Source organism: Coptis chinensis, chromosome 9 (assembly GCF_015680905.1).
Source record: "Coptis chinensis isolate HL-2020 chromosome 9, ASM1568090v1, whole genome shotgun sequence".
Classification (NCBI taxonomy): Eukaryota; Viridiplantae; Streptophyta; class Magnoliopsida; order Ranunculales; family Ranunculaceae; genus Coptis; species Coptis chinensis.
The window spans coordinates 78,362,383-78,381,306 of NC_141464.1; the positions used below are offsets into that span (position 1 = coordinate 78,362,383).

The following is an 18,924-nucleotide window of genomic DNA, read 5'->3' on the forward strand; positions in this document are numbered from 1 at the left end:
TCTTTTGTAGTTTATGGTTGCTTAATTTGTTTTGTTATTTGGGTATATCTTCACATCCCATCTCTTGGGGCTCGGAGACAAGTTGATGGTAGGTTCCCAATAATACTAGATTAGATAGACTTGCCTTCTAGAAACATACATCTACATACTTATAAGAAAAAGATTCAACCTCTTAAGGGGAAGGCAGTGGTGTTGGAAAGTCTAGATCTGTCTGAAGGAGAACTGAATGAAGAAGTGATAAAGGATGCTTTGGCAGAACAGCCCATGCAAAGTGGTGTAGCAGTTTCAGAAAAATACAATAATGAGGAACTGTTTCAAAGACAGACAAAAGTAATTAAAGACCTTGTAAGTAACTTGTTTTCTTTACTGTTTTCAACAATGTTGCATGTTGTTTCCCCGAATATGTCAGCAATACTTATAAGAAGTACTAATAATATATGGGTAACCAGTTTTTACATTTGAAGTATTCATATAATTTTATAATGTTATAGAAGTTGTAATATGATATGGGTACCCTATTATATAGTCTTGAATTGGAATTGCAAATCTTAGAAATTAGTTGTTATATGAAGCACTGATAATGTGTTGTTGTAGAACTGCATGTCTCGGCATTTCTTCATATATGAAGCACTAATATGTTACGGTACCATGATTGATATATTGTTGAACAATATATGTTAGCAACTATGCATATATTGTTTTTCTGTTGTGGTGTACAAATAGTGAAGTGGGATCTTAATTATATTCTTTGTTATGTGCTCTGATTAATCTAAAACAGGTTACTAAGGAGGTTAGGGTTGTTAGGGATATACTCCAGAGTGAAATAAGGACTGACATGGAAACAATAATTCAAGAGATTGTTCATGGTGGGTTGAAAGGTGGTATATATGGAAAGTTTAGATATTGAGGTTGTGAAAGGGCCTAGAACAAGGAGTAGAAGTTTAGAGGTTGAGGTTATGAAAGGAGCTAGAACCAGAAGGCCAAATAAGGCAAGCAATATAAGCGTAGATGCTATACTGAAAACACCAACAAAATCTTCTCAGCAGAAGGTTCATTCATAACCTAAGAAAGGGAGTTCATCTGCTTCTAAGAAAGTTACCTTTGAGGTTTCTCCTAATTCCTCATATCAAAGAAAAAAAGCATTGGACAAGGATCAAAGCCTTGAAGTTCTGAGAGATACTTCAATACCTGCTCAGTATGAAATAAAGAAATTAAAGGAAAGTGGTCAAAGGTTGTGGTACCCGAGTTCAACCATCAAGGGCAAGCAAAGATGAGGCTATAAAGGCTAGTGAGAGGTAAACCTTGAAGAAAAAAATATCAAATCAGTGAGAGAACAAGGGAACGAGAGATGAAGCTTAAAGAAGCAGAGACACCCAAACAAAGAAGAAAGTTGATCAAGGTTGAGTTAGATGAAGATGAAGATGTTGGACAATAACAAAGAGGGCAAAATGATTCGGAGTTAGTTGTTGCAAGTGCTTTGCAACAGATTAGTGAGGACATACCAAAGGGGACATACCAAGGACATATTGTGGAGATGGAGGAGGACCTGGTGGGGGTACAGACTGATATAATACCTTATGTTAAATCTACAATGCTTGACCATGTACCCTTTTACTCTCCTTTGGCTTATGCTTTAGTCCTTCCTCCTGGTGATCTTGATGGGGAAGCAGTCCTGAATAGAGAAATGGAAAAAATCAATTTTGCTTCACTATTGGCTGGAATTGCTATCCCTATCACCATCAGAAGGAGCAAGCACTGAAAATGTTGTGACATATGTAGATGATGATCAGAATAATGTGGGTCAGCATGATGCTGTTGATCTGGAGGCCCCTGATGTGGTACTCATTCACACTGAAATGGAGATGGAAATGGATAAGAAAACTGAAGAGAGTGGTCGTAGAAGGAGCATTGGCTGGAATTTCTAGCCCTATCACCATCAGAAGGAGCAAGCACTGAAAATGTTGTGACATATGTAGATGATGATCAGAATAATGTGGGTCAGCATGATGCTGCTGATCTGGAGGCCCCTGATATGGTACTCATTCACACTGAAATGGAGATGGAAATGGATAAGAAAACTGAAGAGAGTGGTCATAGAAGGAGGAAGAGGGAAAAAAACTTGGAAAAGAAAGTACTAGTTTATGGGAAGAGAAAATGGGAAAGGAATGTGACTCATTGATCAAGGTTGCTCTGTCATCAACCTTTTATAAGAAAACAACTACCACAGGTAAGGTAAATATTGTTAATTATTACTGAAAAAAGTTAAGTAGGAAGAAGAATCAACAGAGCTCTCCAAATATGAGAGTTTTTGGATACAATCAAGTCATTTCAGTACATAATTTTTATTCATTACATGGACGACAGTGGGTGGATGGTGAGGTAATGAATCTACCATTAGTAATTTGCTCTACAACTATCAGCAACTTGGTATTAATATGCAAAGTAAACTACTATAGAAAGTTAATTGTTACTAATTACTATATGATTCTTTTTTAGGTTCTCTGCTTATATGCCAAGCTATTGATTAGGTGGTATAACCAGTACTTTAAGGAACTTGCCATTCCAGAAGAGGAAGTGTATACTGTTGTGGAGGATGTTTACTTTGTTGTGAGTTTTCTATACTTTAATACTAAGTTTCTTTTGAAGCTTACTCACTATTCTTCCTTAAGTTTGGTAAGAGAGTATGGGATATTCAAGAAAAACAATAGGACCCAAGTTTTAGAGCTGCAAGCCCAGATGAGAGAGTGGGTAACAGTTTGTACCATATAGATGAAATTGTTAAAGAGTATTTGGACTCCTTTGAAGGAAGGATTAGAAATCAACCGCACCCAGTAAAGGGTAAGGGAGTAAATGTACCTCTTCAAGTTCATAGTAGTCATTAGATTGTTGATGTCTTTAACCTTAAAGAGATGAAAATGTGCACCTATGATTCTCTTGGTGGAAACCAAATTTCTTATGAACAACTTGCTTTAGAGATAATGATTCCTTATGTGCTCAGATGTGTTGATCCAAGCTCCACTGTTGATTTGAACACATCATGGGCTCGTGAATTTCTTAGTGTCACACAACAACCAAATTCCAACAGTTGTGAGTTGTATTACCTTGCCGTTATAGATAGTCTTCTTAGAGGTGTTCCTGAGAAGGTAAACCAAATTGACATGCAACCATTTAGAATGCAATTGAGGATTGGAATGGATATTATATCATGTGGATTAAATCCAGATTAAGTAGCTAATAAGAGAAAAGAATTCGAAAAGAGGTTAATAGAAGGAAGTCCGCAAGCAATGAGGACCAATAACACCCTTCAGTATGAGCAAGAGGAGAAGGGTGCTAAGAACCAAGTGGCTAAGGATGCAGCTGCTACTAAGAAAGAGGCACTAACGCAAGTTGACATTGGCATAGAGCTACAGAGTGAAACAAATTCAGCTGGAATTGACAAAGAGCCCAAGGATGCTGAAGTTGCTACTGAGAACCAAGTGAACATTGACCAATGCCAAGAGAGTCAAGCAGATGCAGCTGGAAGTGACCAAGTGAACAAGGATGTTGAAGCTACTACTGAGAAACAACTCCACATTGACCAAGATGAAGAGAGTCATCATGATGCAGCTAGAAGTCAGGTATAGCCGAAGGATGCAAAAAACAACAAAGATAAGGATGGGAACACTGTTGAAAATGGTGAAGATGGGTCTGCTGACCAGCAGGAGAACATAGCTAAAGGCAAGAACTAGGGGACTTCGAAATGCTGATATATGGTGCCATTGAAGATGTCTGTTATCATTTCGCAATGCTTCATTTTGATAAACGAAATATTTTGATGTCAGTGGTTTGTTTTGATATCGTCTCTCATTTTCAAGTTACAATCCTAAGTGTTTCAATTGTGGCGTTAATTTTATAGTATTTCTTTTCTTTGCTACCTTACATATTGATAACTTCAATAGACAAAACACCTGCCACTTTATAAACAACAAAATACCATTATATTGATTCCCAAATAACTTACATAGTCACAAAAAGGCTAATGAAAATCCAAAAAACTTTACAAGCATAGTTGTTGACATTACTTCTATAGGTAGCGGATGGTTGACTCAAATGAAGTCTTCGTTGGTAAAATCTGGTGGAACCCCAGCTGAAAAATCAATCTAAGAAGCATCATCTGTTGAAGTAGGGTAGGTTGCCATGTTGTGTCCAAGGGCACCACAACGGCTGCACCTTCTCCTTTACACTGACACACCCTCCCCTTTAGAACGTTTCATCTTCTTTTGGGGACTGCCAGGCATTACCTCATCTGTGGGAGGACGAACCATGATGTTGTAACTTCCCCAATACCACTATTTTTTGCCTTTCAAAGGTGTCCAATTCTCTCGATAGGTATTCATCATCATTTCCTTTGAGTAGCACGGCAGGCAGAAGTTATACACACAAAATCGACCATCGTCAATGGCCTTCATCGCATGGCTGCAAGGAATACCAACTTGTTGAAAGAAACCACATGTACAACATTTATTTAGTAGGTCAATTGTATCCGTGCAACCTACGCTAGTAACCGAGTACACGCACTCACTTGCCCTTATTGTAGTGAACGACCGACTAACATAACGAGAGGAATTGATTACATCCTTAGCTGATTTCGATCGTCAGCTTTGTCTTCAGCTTCAAAGCCATAACCCGATAGTCATAAAATGCCTCATAATGTTCATTCGAATACCATTTAGCAGAGATGTAATTGGCATAGCTCGCTCCGACATAATCATCTTATTTCAGCTTTCGATATGATTTGTATAACAAATTCCATACCTTCTCATTTCAGCATAGGCAAATGACCACGTACTGTTTCGTAGGAATCTTTATTACTTTTCTGTAACCTTTACTATCGCTACACCAAATGAGACACATGATTCTCACAAAGTCAGCTTTATCATAAGTTTTTGCTACAACCTTAACTCTCGTTTTGGTGTCTTCTTTATTGACATTGTTAGAGATATGTTGTGCACAAAAGCAATGATACACATTTGGAAGGATTTTCGACACGACCTGGAGAATGCTTGCATGTCTATCTGATAATAGAACAAACTTATCTGTAGGACCAACTACAACATCTCTGAGTTTCTGAATAAACCAATCCTAATATTCATTGTTCTCATTTGGGACTACACCAACTGCAATTGGAAAATAATGACTATCTCCATCAATAGAAATAGCAGTTAGGATGACAGACTTGTATCTACCTTTCATGAAAGTTATATCGATCATAATCAATAGACAAAGGCACTTTCTGTAAGCATGAACAGTTACGCCATAGCTCACAAACAAACGATCAAACCTGTGCTCGCTTGTTGTTATTATATCAGTGTGGCAATCTGGATAAATTTTCTTCAGTTCTTTCAAATAAATTGGTAGCATTGTATGATTGACTGAAGCTTCCCCTTATCTACATCGAAACAAAATAGACCAGCTAAGGTTACATATGTTTAACAGTTATTTAATTAGTTGCTGATAGTTACAAGTCATTTAATTTAGCTTTCCTAACACCATGATAGATACAAGTTAGTTACAAGTTAATCGAAAAGATGATACATGTTCTTCATAGTATATTCTAAAGAATAATTTGGTGTACAAATTGATGTTCATCATAGTATACCCTAAAAAAAATAGTACTAAGACTTTACATATTTCTACTAGTTCTCCTCATAGTTCTTTGTGAGTTACAATAGTACTTTGACCTTTTCTAATGCAATTTCTCCGACTTTCCATGCAACTTTATAAGTTACATGATTAGTTATGCCTATTTCACCTCCAACTCTGAGGTTCTTTGCAGTCAATTCTTCATTGTCCCTAAGCTTGGACATAACAATTTTTGAAACCTACTTTGCATCTGCTTGTGAATTTTTTGAAACTTGACCTTATCTTGTGCACAAGTGTGTGCATCTCTAAAAGTTATTACCACCCACATATCAGGCCCAGTTTCAGGTTTTGCATACAAATGAAATGGACAGTTAGTTGTCTTACACTTCATTACCACCTTTTAGGAGGTAGTATTGCAATGACGTAAATCAAACATGTGTGCAATTGCATAAGATTTAATGTCTTTCATGAGATCATCTCGAGTGGCATAATGCTGACCTACTTTAGGGTACAAACTTCAACCCTTCATTACAAGAATTTACAACCTCACTTTGGTTTGTTGGGGTTTTTGGACTATGAGAACCACACAAAGGATCATATCCTTGACGTAGGTCTTCAAAATTCAGATATTTAGCACCAAAAACCATAGCATCAACCACTCCTTCCAATTCAAAATCAATCTCACTTCCCCATTGCCATCATTCACAACTGTTATAGGTGTATCCCCCCACAAATACTCTTGACTTCGGTTCGGAGTCGACCATATATCACCATCATCACGATTGTATTTTTCAACTTGATCATCATCTTCATCATCATCATCATCATCAACTACCACAACTTCACCCGCAACAACATTTTCATATTCATTTTGAAATTCAACCTCCTCATTACTTCGAGAACTGCTGATTATGTTTTCTTGAGGAATGTCAGTTGTATCAACTAAATCATTTAGTATTTGAACTTCATCATCATCTTCATTTTGAATTCACCCTCCTCATTACTTGAGGAACTGGCAATTATGTATTCTTCAAGAATGTCAGTTGTATCTCCATATGAATTTTGCAAATCAAACTCTTCATAGTCGGGTTGATCAACATCTTCAACACCAGTGAGATCATCCTCTGCATTATAATAGCTCAACCATTAGTGCTCGGACTATCAGCAACTTAAACTATATTATCCCTTGTAATATTTATACTGCTCACCTTCAATGACAATTGCAAGAGGTATCCTTCCGTCTTTTGATTCGCAACTACCAACTGCACTTGAGCTTCCCTTTAGGAACAAATCTAAAATGGTTACTAAATGTCAGTACTTTAACAGGGATATATCAATAACTAACGCATTTACAAGCATACAACATGTTCGCCATCCCTCACCTGCCATGACCTTTTCGAACGTCTCCAAGCTGTGTGGGACCTTTTCATTTTCCACATCTTACAATTGGCGAGTCCCAGTTGAAGGTTGTTCTAGCGGACTGCCTAGAGAACACAACGTTTATAACCATCAGCAACCAAACCATGTACTAAAACTAAGCATAACTAAAATAAAATTAGTCATTTACCTTATGGTTCGTCCACAAGTTTAAATTGATTGAAGGACCCTTGATTGAAAGAATATTTCTGTCGAGCTAGCACTTTTTCTTTTTAAAAAAAATTGTTTCCTAGGAGAATCAATTATTAAAATTTCTTCATTGAGTTTCTTCTTCATACAATGTTCTCCACCAGTTGATCCAGGACATGCACTCTTTGGCAGAAAAGGTTTAAACAGCTCACTACAAACTTGTTTCTTCTTCATACTAGGAACTCCATAACTTGATCCAGGACTTGCACTTCTAACTATTTCTTGTTTAAATAGCTCACTACCAACTGGTTTATTCTTCACATTAGGTTGTCTACCACCTTTTCCAGGAGTAACACTATCTTCTTTAAACAGCTCAGTGCGAACTTTTTTGTTCTTCACACTAGGTTGTCTAGGACTTGATCTTCTAACTTGTCCTGCTCCCATACCATATGGTGTAATGACGATTGCTTCATTGATAACCCAAACTTTCATTGCTTTCGTTGGAGTTTTCTTCTGCTTTTTAATTATGTTCAAGTAATCGGTTTCTTCATCCTACAAGGGACTTGTTCATCAAATACCTAACAGAAAAATCCAATCTCATGCGTGATGACATAGCTTCAACAAGACACATGCATGAATCCTTCAAATGGAGTATCCACATCAAACACTCTCAATTCCACCTCACCCCCTAGATACTTCATCACACCATGCTTGTCAGATTTCATCTCACCATCATAATAAATAAGCATATTGAATGAACTTGCAAAAATACCAAAATACAAAGTTAGCACAATAAAAAGTAGGCGTTTTTAATGAAACAACTATAAAGTTCTTTTATTTATTGTTCTACATTTATGACATTGTATAAATACCATAACTATGACAATAAAATCAACATGAAAATAGTAAACAACCATAGAAACCTTATAAAAAAAACACTTACACTTCTACGTAAAACCACAAAGAAGCAAACTGAAATATAAACCTACGTAGAAACAAACCAACACTAAAGACAACAAAACAAATATCAAAACTGACCATTATCGAGGTTTGTGTTGTTTTCATCCATCAAAATCTTTAGAAAAATCTAAAAGGAGAAAACAAAATAGAGGAACAAAAAAGAAGAACCCAGAGAAAAAAGTGTAGCTTTGGAGCTTTGTAAAAAACATTTGAAGTTGGCACAAAAAATGAGGTAAATATTGTCTCGTCTTTGAATTACAAAAACAACAAAAAAGTTGCTGATAGTAGATCTATAAATTGCTGCTTCCTAATTCCCACAATAGCTAAAGTCCATTTTTATTTTTGCTCGGTTGAAATCTATCGGTCATTAATCGTTAGTACGTATCACTAAGAGAATCTAACAGATAAACATTATTGTGCATCTCACATCAGAAGTACAAAAGGAGAGAGAGTGTGTGTTGCATAGGAGAAAGAGTGTGGCAGGAGAAAAAAGAGTGTTGTAAGAAAGGGCAAAAGAGTCAAAAACCTGTTGAAAAGGTCAAAATTAAAAAACATAGCCGGTTGGAGCACAATGTACTTTTATCATGGCCGAATCAAGCAATTACCGAAAGTAAAATGTCGATCTCAAATGTGAAAGAGAATGGGATCACGGAGCCTTAACTCTTTAGATTAGATTCTTTTGTACTTACATATCTTTACTACTTTACAAAATTGCGAGCTCATTTATAGTTCTGCAATAGTAGATTAATAAATATTTTTATGTATCTCTCGCTCTTGGGCACTTGGCTCTGGCCTTTTGGTCACTTTTTCTATTGATTGTTTAGCCCTTGTTTGTTTTTTGTATTTACGAATTTGCCCCATTCTCTAAAATTCAGTCATTTATAACCTTTTGCTAGTACTACTAGTGTGTGCATTGGCCTCCCGCTTGAATATAATTATGCATATTAGCATAGGCACACCGCACACCTTTGACTCAGCTCGGTCTAGTGGGGGTAATATGGTCAATTCAAATTGATTTTTGTTTTTGTACTTAGAAGGGAAATCCTAATTTCCCTATCTAGTGAGAAAAAATCCTAATTAGCTCATCTAATGAAGAATAATACTAGTTAATCCTTAAAAAAACACTCAATTCATATGTTAGGAATAATTGCATTAGATAGGTTTCGTTTTACAGTGTTCCAAACGCTTAAGATTTGGACAACCTTCTAAAAGTGTGGCAAGCTTCTCATTATTGGCAAACGATTGACTGATTGAGCAACCTGGATAATGGTCCAAAAATAATGACATTACTAGCTTATGACAACGGAGCTTAATATGACAGTATATCGACCTAGCTTAATAGGAATCCAAATATCCAATAAAAAAGATTCCAGAAAACACATTTTTCTATCTTAGGAACAGAAACCAAATGGCTACAACCGATGTATGGTCTCATTAGGTTCTATCAAACATTTAAAAGTAGAATGCATCTCAGGTATCCTGCAACATCTTCAATGTAAGGTAAAATTTACTAAAGAAGAAGAAATAAAGAGGAAAAAAAAAGGTAATGGTGTGATGACCTTGGCAAAGATTACATTAAATAGTCACTAACTATTTCTTTTCCGTGATATTCCTTCAGGGAAGGTATACAACGTAACTATATATTATGCACCACTAAAATGCCAATCTATTATGAACTATTTTTTTGGATGTACTCTCAATCTCTTCTCTGTAGAAATGGGTCTTTGGGTCCATTGCTATTATGCTCTTGTTGCTCTTCTTTCTCTAACTAGTATTGTACGTCCAGTGAATGGAGAATATTTTAATAGCATAGGCAGAATGGAAGTCAATGACTGTGATTTATTCAGTGGGAGCTGGGTCTATGATCACTCGTATCCGCTATATGATTCTGCTGCATGTCCATTTATCAGTCAACAATTTGATTGTCTTAAGAATGGTAGGTCTGACAAAAAATATCTCAAATACAGGTGGAATCCCAGCGGCTGTGAAATACCAAGGTGTTTGCTCGTTTTATTTTTTTCGTTTTTTTCCCTGATAAAGTGATAAGCATGTACTTACTGTCTTACTTGGGTTTTTGTTGTTAGGCCAGGGCCAGGCCCCAGGCCAATTGTGATTTTGAATTCTGATACCATAACATAAAGACATTGAAAATTTATCATTATGTTGAAAATTATGTGATTGTGGATTTGAAAATATGGAACTTAACACATAATTTGAATTTCTATACACTTCATGAGCAAAAATTTGTTGAAAACGTTTTGCCTATAGTCCATATAACCGTGGTGGTTCCTGATTTTTAATATATATTTCCTTTTTTGGATCATGGGCAATGTTAGGTTCGACGGCTTGAGTTTCCTCAAGAAATTCAAAGGCAAACGCATCATGTTTGTAGGAGACTCTTTAACTTTCGATCAATGGCAGTCCATCACATGCATGCTTCACGCTGCAGTACCACAAGCCGAATATAACATAGTAAAAGTAAACGATGGCCGGGTCTCCTCATTTATATTCCAGGTTTGTCAAATTACCTAGAAAATGATTTCACGCAAAGAACAATGGTCGATCACCTTATTTTCGTGCTCATATAGGAGGCTATTCGCTGTTGATGTTTTGTGCAGGAGTACAATGTTTCACTAATGTTCAACCGCAATACATTTTTAGTGGATATAGTAAGTGAAAATATTGGCACCATCCTAAAACTTGACTCGATCAAGGGTGGCAAATTATGGGAAGGAATGGACATGTTGGTCGTCAACACATGGCATTGGTGGCATCATACAGGCGACGCCCAATCGTAGGAATTCTTAGTATCTCATTTTTCTCCTTAATCAATGGGTTTTTAATATGTGTTCATCAGTAGTACTCATGTTGATTGCAGATGGGATTTCATCGAAGAAGGAGGCAAATTATATAAAGATAAGAATCGTTTGGTTGCTTTTCAGAAAGGATTAACTACATGGGGCAAATGGGTGGATTCAAAAGTTGATCCAAACAAAACCAAAATATATTATACAAGCACTTCTCCAGAACATAGCAAGTAAGTTTATAATTGTTTGCTAATAATCAATAAAAATTTGTTGACTCATTAACTTTTCTGTATTGTTAATTATTCTTGTGAAATCAGTGGAGCTGCTTGGAATAAGCCAAATGAAACCTGCTATCACCAAAAAGAGCCACTGAAAGGGTCACCAACAACATATCCTGGAGGTCCAGACCCAACAGAAATTATAGTGAAAACAGTGTTACAGAAAATGTCAACGCCAGTAACTCTGCTAGATATAACTAGACTCTCACAACAAAGAATAGATGGCCATCCATCTACTTATGGTTCCTATCGAAAGAAGGGAATTGACTGCAGCCATTGGTGTCTCGCTGGTGTTCCTGATACTTGGAATCAACTCCTTTATGCAACCTTATAAATTGTTGTAATAAAATGTTAAATTAGTCTGTGATTTGCAATATCTAATTACTTTAAAGAGAATGGTTTTGTGAACAGTTCACTCTCCACACCCTCCTCTCTCTCCCTCTCCAATTCTCTATTATTTCCAATTCTTTGTCTCCAGTTCTCTTATTTCTCCTTCTTCTCTCTCTCTCTCCACTCTCACTCTCTCTCTAATTCTCCATCTCCAACTCTTTGACTCCAGTTCTCTGATTCTCGGCTCATGCCCCTACTACTATGCACTATACTAGTAATATACGTAAGAGAGGGTAAAACCGTCCATTTGTACAGTGAAATTCAGACACGTCTGTCTTAATTTATGATATAACCCTCAATTTTACAAACAATTACGAGATTGTCACTGACCGAAAGTTAGATTTTTGTGCTGCCCGAACCAAATAAACTGACCGCAACGTGGCGTAGACACGTGCCAGTTAACTAGCAGTGTTGTAACAACTGAGAAAAGCCCATCGGCCAGATGAGTCATAAATTACTCAAGACAACAAAAGTGAGAACACATTTCATTGTTGACACACTATTTTGAGATCTAGAAAAACAAAAAAAATGTCAGCAATCGAAGTTCATCAATTTGCTCAATGCATCACATGCCACGCTTGGAGTCCAGATCAAACAAGTAAACCCGGAACTTTATTTTTTAAACAACACGTACATTTTTTTTTTATTTAATATATATATCTTATTATAATTTTCCAGTGGTTGCATTTTGTCCGAACAATACTGAAGTACATATTTATAACAAATCCTCACAAGGAAAATGGGAGCGGGTACATATTTTACAAAAGGTATATATATAACTTTAATAATTATGTATCTGACGTCATTTATATATATTATTAATATTATGTTGTTTTATTACAGCATGATCAGATTGTTTCTGGGATAGATTGGAGTGCAAGGTCGAATAAAATTGTTACTGTTTCACATGATCGTAACTCGTAAGATTTTTTTTTTTTAATACTTGGTCATTTAGTTATTTGATTAAGTTATTTGACTAGGGGTGGTTAATTGTTTTTATTTTAAGGTATGTTTGGAATCAAGAAGCGTCTGAATGGGTACCTACACTTGTCATTCTTAGACTTAACCGTGCCGCTCTTTGTGTTAAATGGAGTCCAAAAGGTAAACATGCAATTTTAATACATAAGACTTTGGTTTTCTAGTCTTGTAACTGGTGTTAGTGGTGTATATATTATTGGGATGTTTTTTAATTTTTCAGAAAACAAGTTTGCCGTTGGAAGTGGAGCTAAAACTGTGTGTATATGCTACTATGAGCAAGATAATAACTGGTAATGACCTTTTCAAGTTGCAATAGTTACTGCTTATACTTGTGCGTCTCGTGAATCACATCCTTAAATTTTACTAGATATGTTAGTACTTAGTTTCAAGGTTCAGCATCTAATATCTGAGCATTTTCCTAAATACCCTTACAAATTAAATTTAAAGTTTTTACATGGTCTGACAAACTCTCCTATAACACTTATCTTTCTTTTCATAAGAAAGGAAAGGATAACTAAATATGATGATTTCCGGACGATACCTTTTGAGAGTTATGTCTGTAGATGGGAGTCCGGACGATACCTTTTGAGAGTTATGTCTGTAGATGGGAGTCCATTATGCTATGAGGACTCCCATAGAGGTTTTTCGTTTTGTTTCTTTTTCTCTGGTTTCTTTCCCCTTTGGTTCTTTTCACCGTTCTTGTTTGTATGCATAAGGATATCTCATCATTTTTTTTTTTTAATATATACACCTTTACCGAGAAAAAAAAAAGGACAACTAAATATAAGATGATTATGGCTTTTCTCATTAATAGAAAGGTAAAATTACATTTGGCTTCCACAGTGAACAGATTCAAAAAACATAATAAGGAAAAAATAACTATTAATTAAAATCTTTATATATCTATGCCTCCCTGAGCTTAGGAGCAGATGTCATTGACTCCCAGCCCGACACAAATATGTTTGAAAGAAGTCCTTGGTATTTCCGCCTGGATGCTTTCAAGTAAAACATAGTGACAGGCAAGTTCCTTTATCTAGAAGTTTCTCTGAAATGAGCCGACAGTCAATGTTTAAGATGATTACTCCGCTCATGAAAAACCAGGTTACTGGAAATATAGTATGCCACTTGGTCATTTGCGATAACAAATTTACGGTGGGGAATCCAAAGCAATTGGTCCTCAATTCATCAATTTAATTACGAATATCTCAACTTAGCCACTATAAGGTGCTTGAGGTCCTACATGATTATATGGTACATAGTAACTTTTTATAACTTGAATAAACACCAAAGTTATGTAGGATGTTGATGGGAGTGATTAAATAACTGTTCTAACCGGACTTTAGTATTTGTCTGGTTCAGTATGATGACCAGTACCACTCTCCGAAACATTGCATTAGGATTGCTAAGATCCTTTAATCAGCTGATGTCTCAAACCTAGTATAAGGATCTTTGTTATAGCCATGCAACTAATAATCTTTAAGAAGTGACTTTTAGCAATGCATAATTCTCATTTGAAAGGCAAGCTGCAAAAATACTTATCATGGTGTATTGTTCTATGTATGTTGCGTGCACATAAGGTTTTCTAGGTTCTTTCTCCAATTCAGTAGTTCTTCTATTTTGGTTTAATATTTGATATGAACTCTAGATGGTTAATGATTTTTATGATCTCTCTTGTAAACTTCTCCAGGTGGGTCAGCAAGCTTATCAGGAAAAAGCATAGTTCTTCTGTGACAAGTGTTGCATGGCATCCTAACAATGTAAGCATTAACATGTATCAGTGTTCACCTTATTACACTCCTTTTGTTATTAACATGTAAGCATTAACGATGTATCAGTGTTTGCATCATATGGATGATTATTTAACACAACTGAAGGGACATGTAGCAAAGGGATATTAAGACCTAACCATTTTGGTCGTGAACACAAAAATTAGTGATAGTACTATCCTATAAATAATCTGATGTCCTAAAAGCTCTTGATGGACATGGTTGTGCAATTTTGGCCCATAAGATATTATAATTGGATTACTGGAACCAGATAGTTGGTATCAAGGTGTCCGAGCAAGGGCACTGTTACCAGAAATCACTCCTTCCTAGCGATTTGTGATCTAAATCACATGTTTCTATACATGGTTTTTTTGAGCAAGGGGTTTTCGATTACATATGTTGTAATGCTTATTGGATTAAAAGACAAACGAGAGAATGATATGAAGTTCTTAGTCATGTCTTTTTAATTCAATTCTACAATGTTTAGGTAGTTTTTGGTTAATTATGGTTCTCACCTCCTCAAACTGTTGCTTCAACCCTTTTGATAAGTAAGCCTTGATGTTTGCTTCACGTTTCTATTTAATTTTTGGCCTGGTTACAAATTGAATTATTTTGTCAAGACGTTGAGTAGTCAGTGTCCATTGCATTTGCATCCCAATGTTTTTTTCTTTTTTTCTTTTTTTTTTGAGTGGTGGAGCAGCTTACTTTGCAACTATTTCAGCTAAGTGCGTGAGAATTAACAATTTCTTTATGATGTTCAAATGTGTGCATTATATTTCAGATACTTCTTGCAACAACATCTACTGATGGGAAATGCAGAATCTTCTCTACTTTTATCAAAGGTGTCGACTCTAGGTACATTTAAATAGATTAGAGGTTTGAAAATTTTCTATCACCTCTTTGAATATCCTTAAGTCATCTATTTGGTTCTTGATAGGGAATCTCTATCAAGCTCTTCTTTGGATATGAAATTTGGAGAGGTAAATATGTGTGTGCGCCTTTCTCCTACTTCCCTTATTTTTGAGATCAATGTTCTGCCTCTGTGTGTGCGCGCCTTTCTCTTACTTCCCTTTTAGGTCTTTGTTTGCATATACTTTCAGTTTGGGGCTTATTAAAATGGGGTTTTGTTTTTTTTTGAAACAGCAAATTGTGCAACTTGATCTCTCCTTTAGCTGGGCATTTGGTGTAAAGTGGTCCCCAAGTGGCAATACCTTAGCCTATGTAGGTCAGATATTTCTCATTGCAGACTTGCTGTAGTTTTATTTTGCCCACTAGTGCTGAACTTGGAAATGCAAGAAACTGAACTGTAACATTGAAAATAATTGGTGTACATGAATGTGGTTGTTATGCTTTACCTGCGGTTAGAAGTGAAATATCTTTACAGTAAAATATGTTATAATTTTTTTTTTTATCATTATGTTACTCTCATATGCAAAATGTTTGGAAAATTGTGTGAAATCATATATCAATAAAGAACTACCATTGATTTTCAGGTCATAATTCCATGATATACTTTGTTGATGACGTCGGGCCTTCCCCTTCTGCCCAAAGTGTAGCTTTTAATGGTTTGCCTCTCCGTGATGTGGGTCAGCATCCTCTCTTGTTTTCTTTACATATCTGACTTTGCATTCATTCTTTTTTAGTTATGTATCTTTTAAAAGTCGAATGATGATGATTGCTTAAGAATTGGATGATCTTCTTCCAGGTATTATTTGTTTCTGAAAGAATGCTTGTAGGAGTGGGATTTGATTGCAAACCAATGGTTTTTGCTGCAGATGAAAGAGGCATATGGTATGTGTTTTCCCTTGGATTGATAAGCTTTCTCAAGTGAACTGTGTTATTTATATAGAAAAAAGTTTCTCGTAGTTATTTTTTGTCAATCCCTTAGGTAATTGATTCTGGTCTATATGTTTCCGTTGTTCACCACCCAAGTTACAAGCTAGTTGTCATTAAATATTTCAGTAAAAGTTCTTAGCAGTTTAATTAGTTATTTACTAGGGTAACATAGACTTCAATTATCATAGCTGTCTTAGAAATGGATTGTCCCATTTTGGTATTGGCAGTTACAAAAGACTTTAACCTAGCAAAGAAAAATTCTTAATAAGTGACATTTGGTTTTGATGTCCTGTACCATAGGAACTTTGTCCGACTCCTTGATCAGAGGAAACTAGCGCCTTCAGGCACAAAATATGGTTCACAGGTAACCCCAAATTTAAGTATTCTTTACATGAAACGTTTATTTGGTTAATGCTTGTTATTCCTGTGTAACGAAGAGTTTTCAGCATTTGAAATTAGTGTTTGCTCTTAGATAGTCGGTAAGAGCATAGTTGTCATATGCAGTTTTTTTTCATGCATATTCATTGTCATGTTTGCTTCTACAGAATTGTGAGGTGCATCTCAGTTTTAAGTGGTTTGTATTCTCCCAGTTCCTGAACTATTCCCTTGCTCTTACGTATTCTCTTTTAAGATTCTATTGGTGTCTCTTATGGTAGTTGAACATATTCGTAGGAGTCTTGGGATGCATAAAGTGGTCTACATGAACAATCAAATGAATTTTCTTCTGAGAGGGGTCCATAGTCCTTTAGCAATGTTGTACAGATTTTTCTCTTTCCTCAACTTGTTTTTTAACAAAAATATATTTGGATTCAAGAGTTGATGGAAAATGGCACATGCTCATGGATCACAAGGAATTGTTTAAAGGTCTAACGTTAGGCAAAAAATAATCTTAACAGGAAGATCATCTGTGTAAATTTGTGAGAAGAGTCGCATGCTCAGCGCGTCCATTTTATGGAAAAGTAAAACTTCATGTATAATGTGGTAGTCTGATTAGTCTCCATGGTGATATCTTTTTGAAGGATGAACTTCTGTAAGATCGTTGTGTAATTGTTACTAACCATGTCATTAGGTGCGTCATGTGTAAAATATTGGCCGTGGCTTTGTTATACTTATCATATTATGATGGTAGTATGTTCATGCCTTCCATAATCTCGTATTATCCCTATTATGTAGTCAGAATCATGCTTTTCCAGAATGGCTGTGGCCATTTCTGTTTATTGGTTTATCTTAATCCAGAATTAGCTTAGTATCTACACTAAGGTTTGCTTCAAATACTGGAACTTATTTGGATGGGACCTTTTGAAAACCTTTTAGTCAGCTTGTAGAACACTTGAAATATACTTGATTGTTATTGCTTTAAACAGAATGAGGCCACTGGGGAAAATCACTTTAGTCAGTTGTGCATATGCGCCGTCTCTTCCAGTACATAGCTCGTCCTCATAGGTCATAGAACCACATTAGTTCATTACAGAGGAAGGTGTAGACATCAATAGGGACACAATCAACAATCAATTGGTATTTGCAAGCGCAAACTGTAGTAAAAAACTTATGTCATGTTTGTTCCTCTGATGTTTTATTTTTAGTTCTTTCTAGGCTCTTCTATACGAGCATAAAGTTGACTGTTCTCCTCTTTTAGATTTCTGAAGCATTTGGAAAATTCTATGGTCAATCAAAAAGTACAGTTAGCAACGACGCAGTTGAGCCTTCAAGATCTCATGGTGGCGTCCACGAAAATTGTATAAAGTATGTAATTGAAACTGATTTTTGCTCTACCTAACCCGATTCTTCTTTTGTGGCAATTTCCTTAATTTGTTTTCACTTGAATTTCTAGTTCTATCGTGCCTCTAAAGATAGTAGATGGTGGTGTGAAGCTTCAGCTCTTCAGGTTGGTTAAAACTTCAATTGATTCAGACCTCCATGAGTTATAAATAGTTTGCTCAATCATGATCTCATTTCTGTTCATCCTCTGCCCTGTTATTTGGCACAGGACTTTGTGGAAAAGTGGTAGTTTGGGATTTGGAAAACCAACCAGAATTTTCTTTATGATCTTAGGATGTGTAGGCAAGATTGTTCCAGATCTCCATTAACACCAGCTTATATACAGAAGGGGTGTATTTAGTCATGTCCCTCAGGTCATTTACACCAGTATATTCTTAAAGTTGTAGCTTCAAAATTTTCCTTTAAATTGTGGATGGTCGTTACCTAAGATTCTTTCTCACTTTGTATCCACGGTATTCTGTTGTAAAGAATTATTGATTTTGTATTTAGTAAACGGTATTTGGGACAATAAATTGCATTGGCGTCCTTGGGTCTATGTTATATTTCTTTATTGTCTTTATCTCCCTTCTTGTGCAAAAGGAATTGAGATCATTTTCTTTCCGTTCATTTCTGTTGAAGATTTCAAATTTTGTTTAATTTGGTGCATTTGAGTAGAGCAAGTGAAATAGCATAGTAAATTTGTTATTTTGTTTCGGAAGGGCGGAGTTAAAGGAAAAAAGTTATTTGAAGTCACTGGAAAATGGGTAGAATGGAATTCAACGGCTCTAATGAAAACTTTGATGACAATTGCCGAACATTTGAACATGAAAATATAAGCAAATGCATTCTATCTAAACAAAAGTAAATACATATACATCTTAGAAAATGTCATCTACATGGTGTCATGGTCAATGCCAATTTTGTTCAACTAAAAAATGAAAATGAAATTGATGGTTATACATT

General features: G+C 35.8%; 2 protein-coding genes across 2 annotated transcripts; both read left to right on the forward strand.

Annotated features, from left to right (window-relative positions):
• Window positions 1–9,864: 9,864 nt before the first annotated feature.
• On the forward strand, window positions 9,865–11,567 carry LOC147478333 (protein trichome birefringence-like 37). Its single transcript, XM_086586220.1, has 5 exons — window positions 9,865–10,145; window positions 10,485–10,662; window positions 10,767–10,942; window positions 11,027–11,185; window positions 11,273–11,567. The coding sequence occupies exons 1-5, from the start codon at window positions 9,865–9,867 to the stop codon at window positions 11,565–11,567; spliced, it is 1,089 nt and encodes a 362-aa protein (XP_086442346.1).
• Window positions 11,568–12,053: 486 nt separating this feature from the next.
• Window positions 12,054–18,517, forward strand: LOC147478334 (actin-related protein 2/3 complex subunit 1A-like). The gene is given in 16 exon segments (XM_086584305.1): window positions 12,054–12,221; window positions 12,302–12,390; window positions 12,467–12,543; window positions 12,630–12,724; window positions 12,822–12,891; window positions 14,289–14,358; window positions 15,149–15,222; window positions 15,305–15,347; window positions 15,511–15,592; window positions 15,861–15,949; window positions 16,073–16,158; window positions 16,504–16,567; window positions 17,840–17,946; window positions 18,035–18,073; window positions 18,075–18,088; window positions 18,191–18,517. Coding segments are annotated over 16 exon segments (1,128 nt in total). The 5' UTR covers window positions 12,054–12,151; the 3' UTR covers window positions 18,250–18,517.
• Window positions 18,518–18,924: the final 407 nt, after the last annotated feature.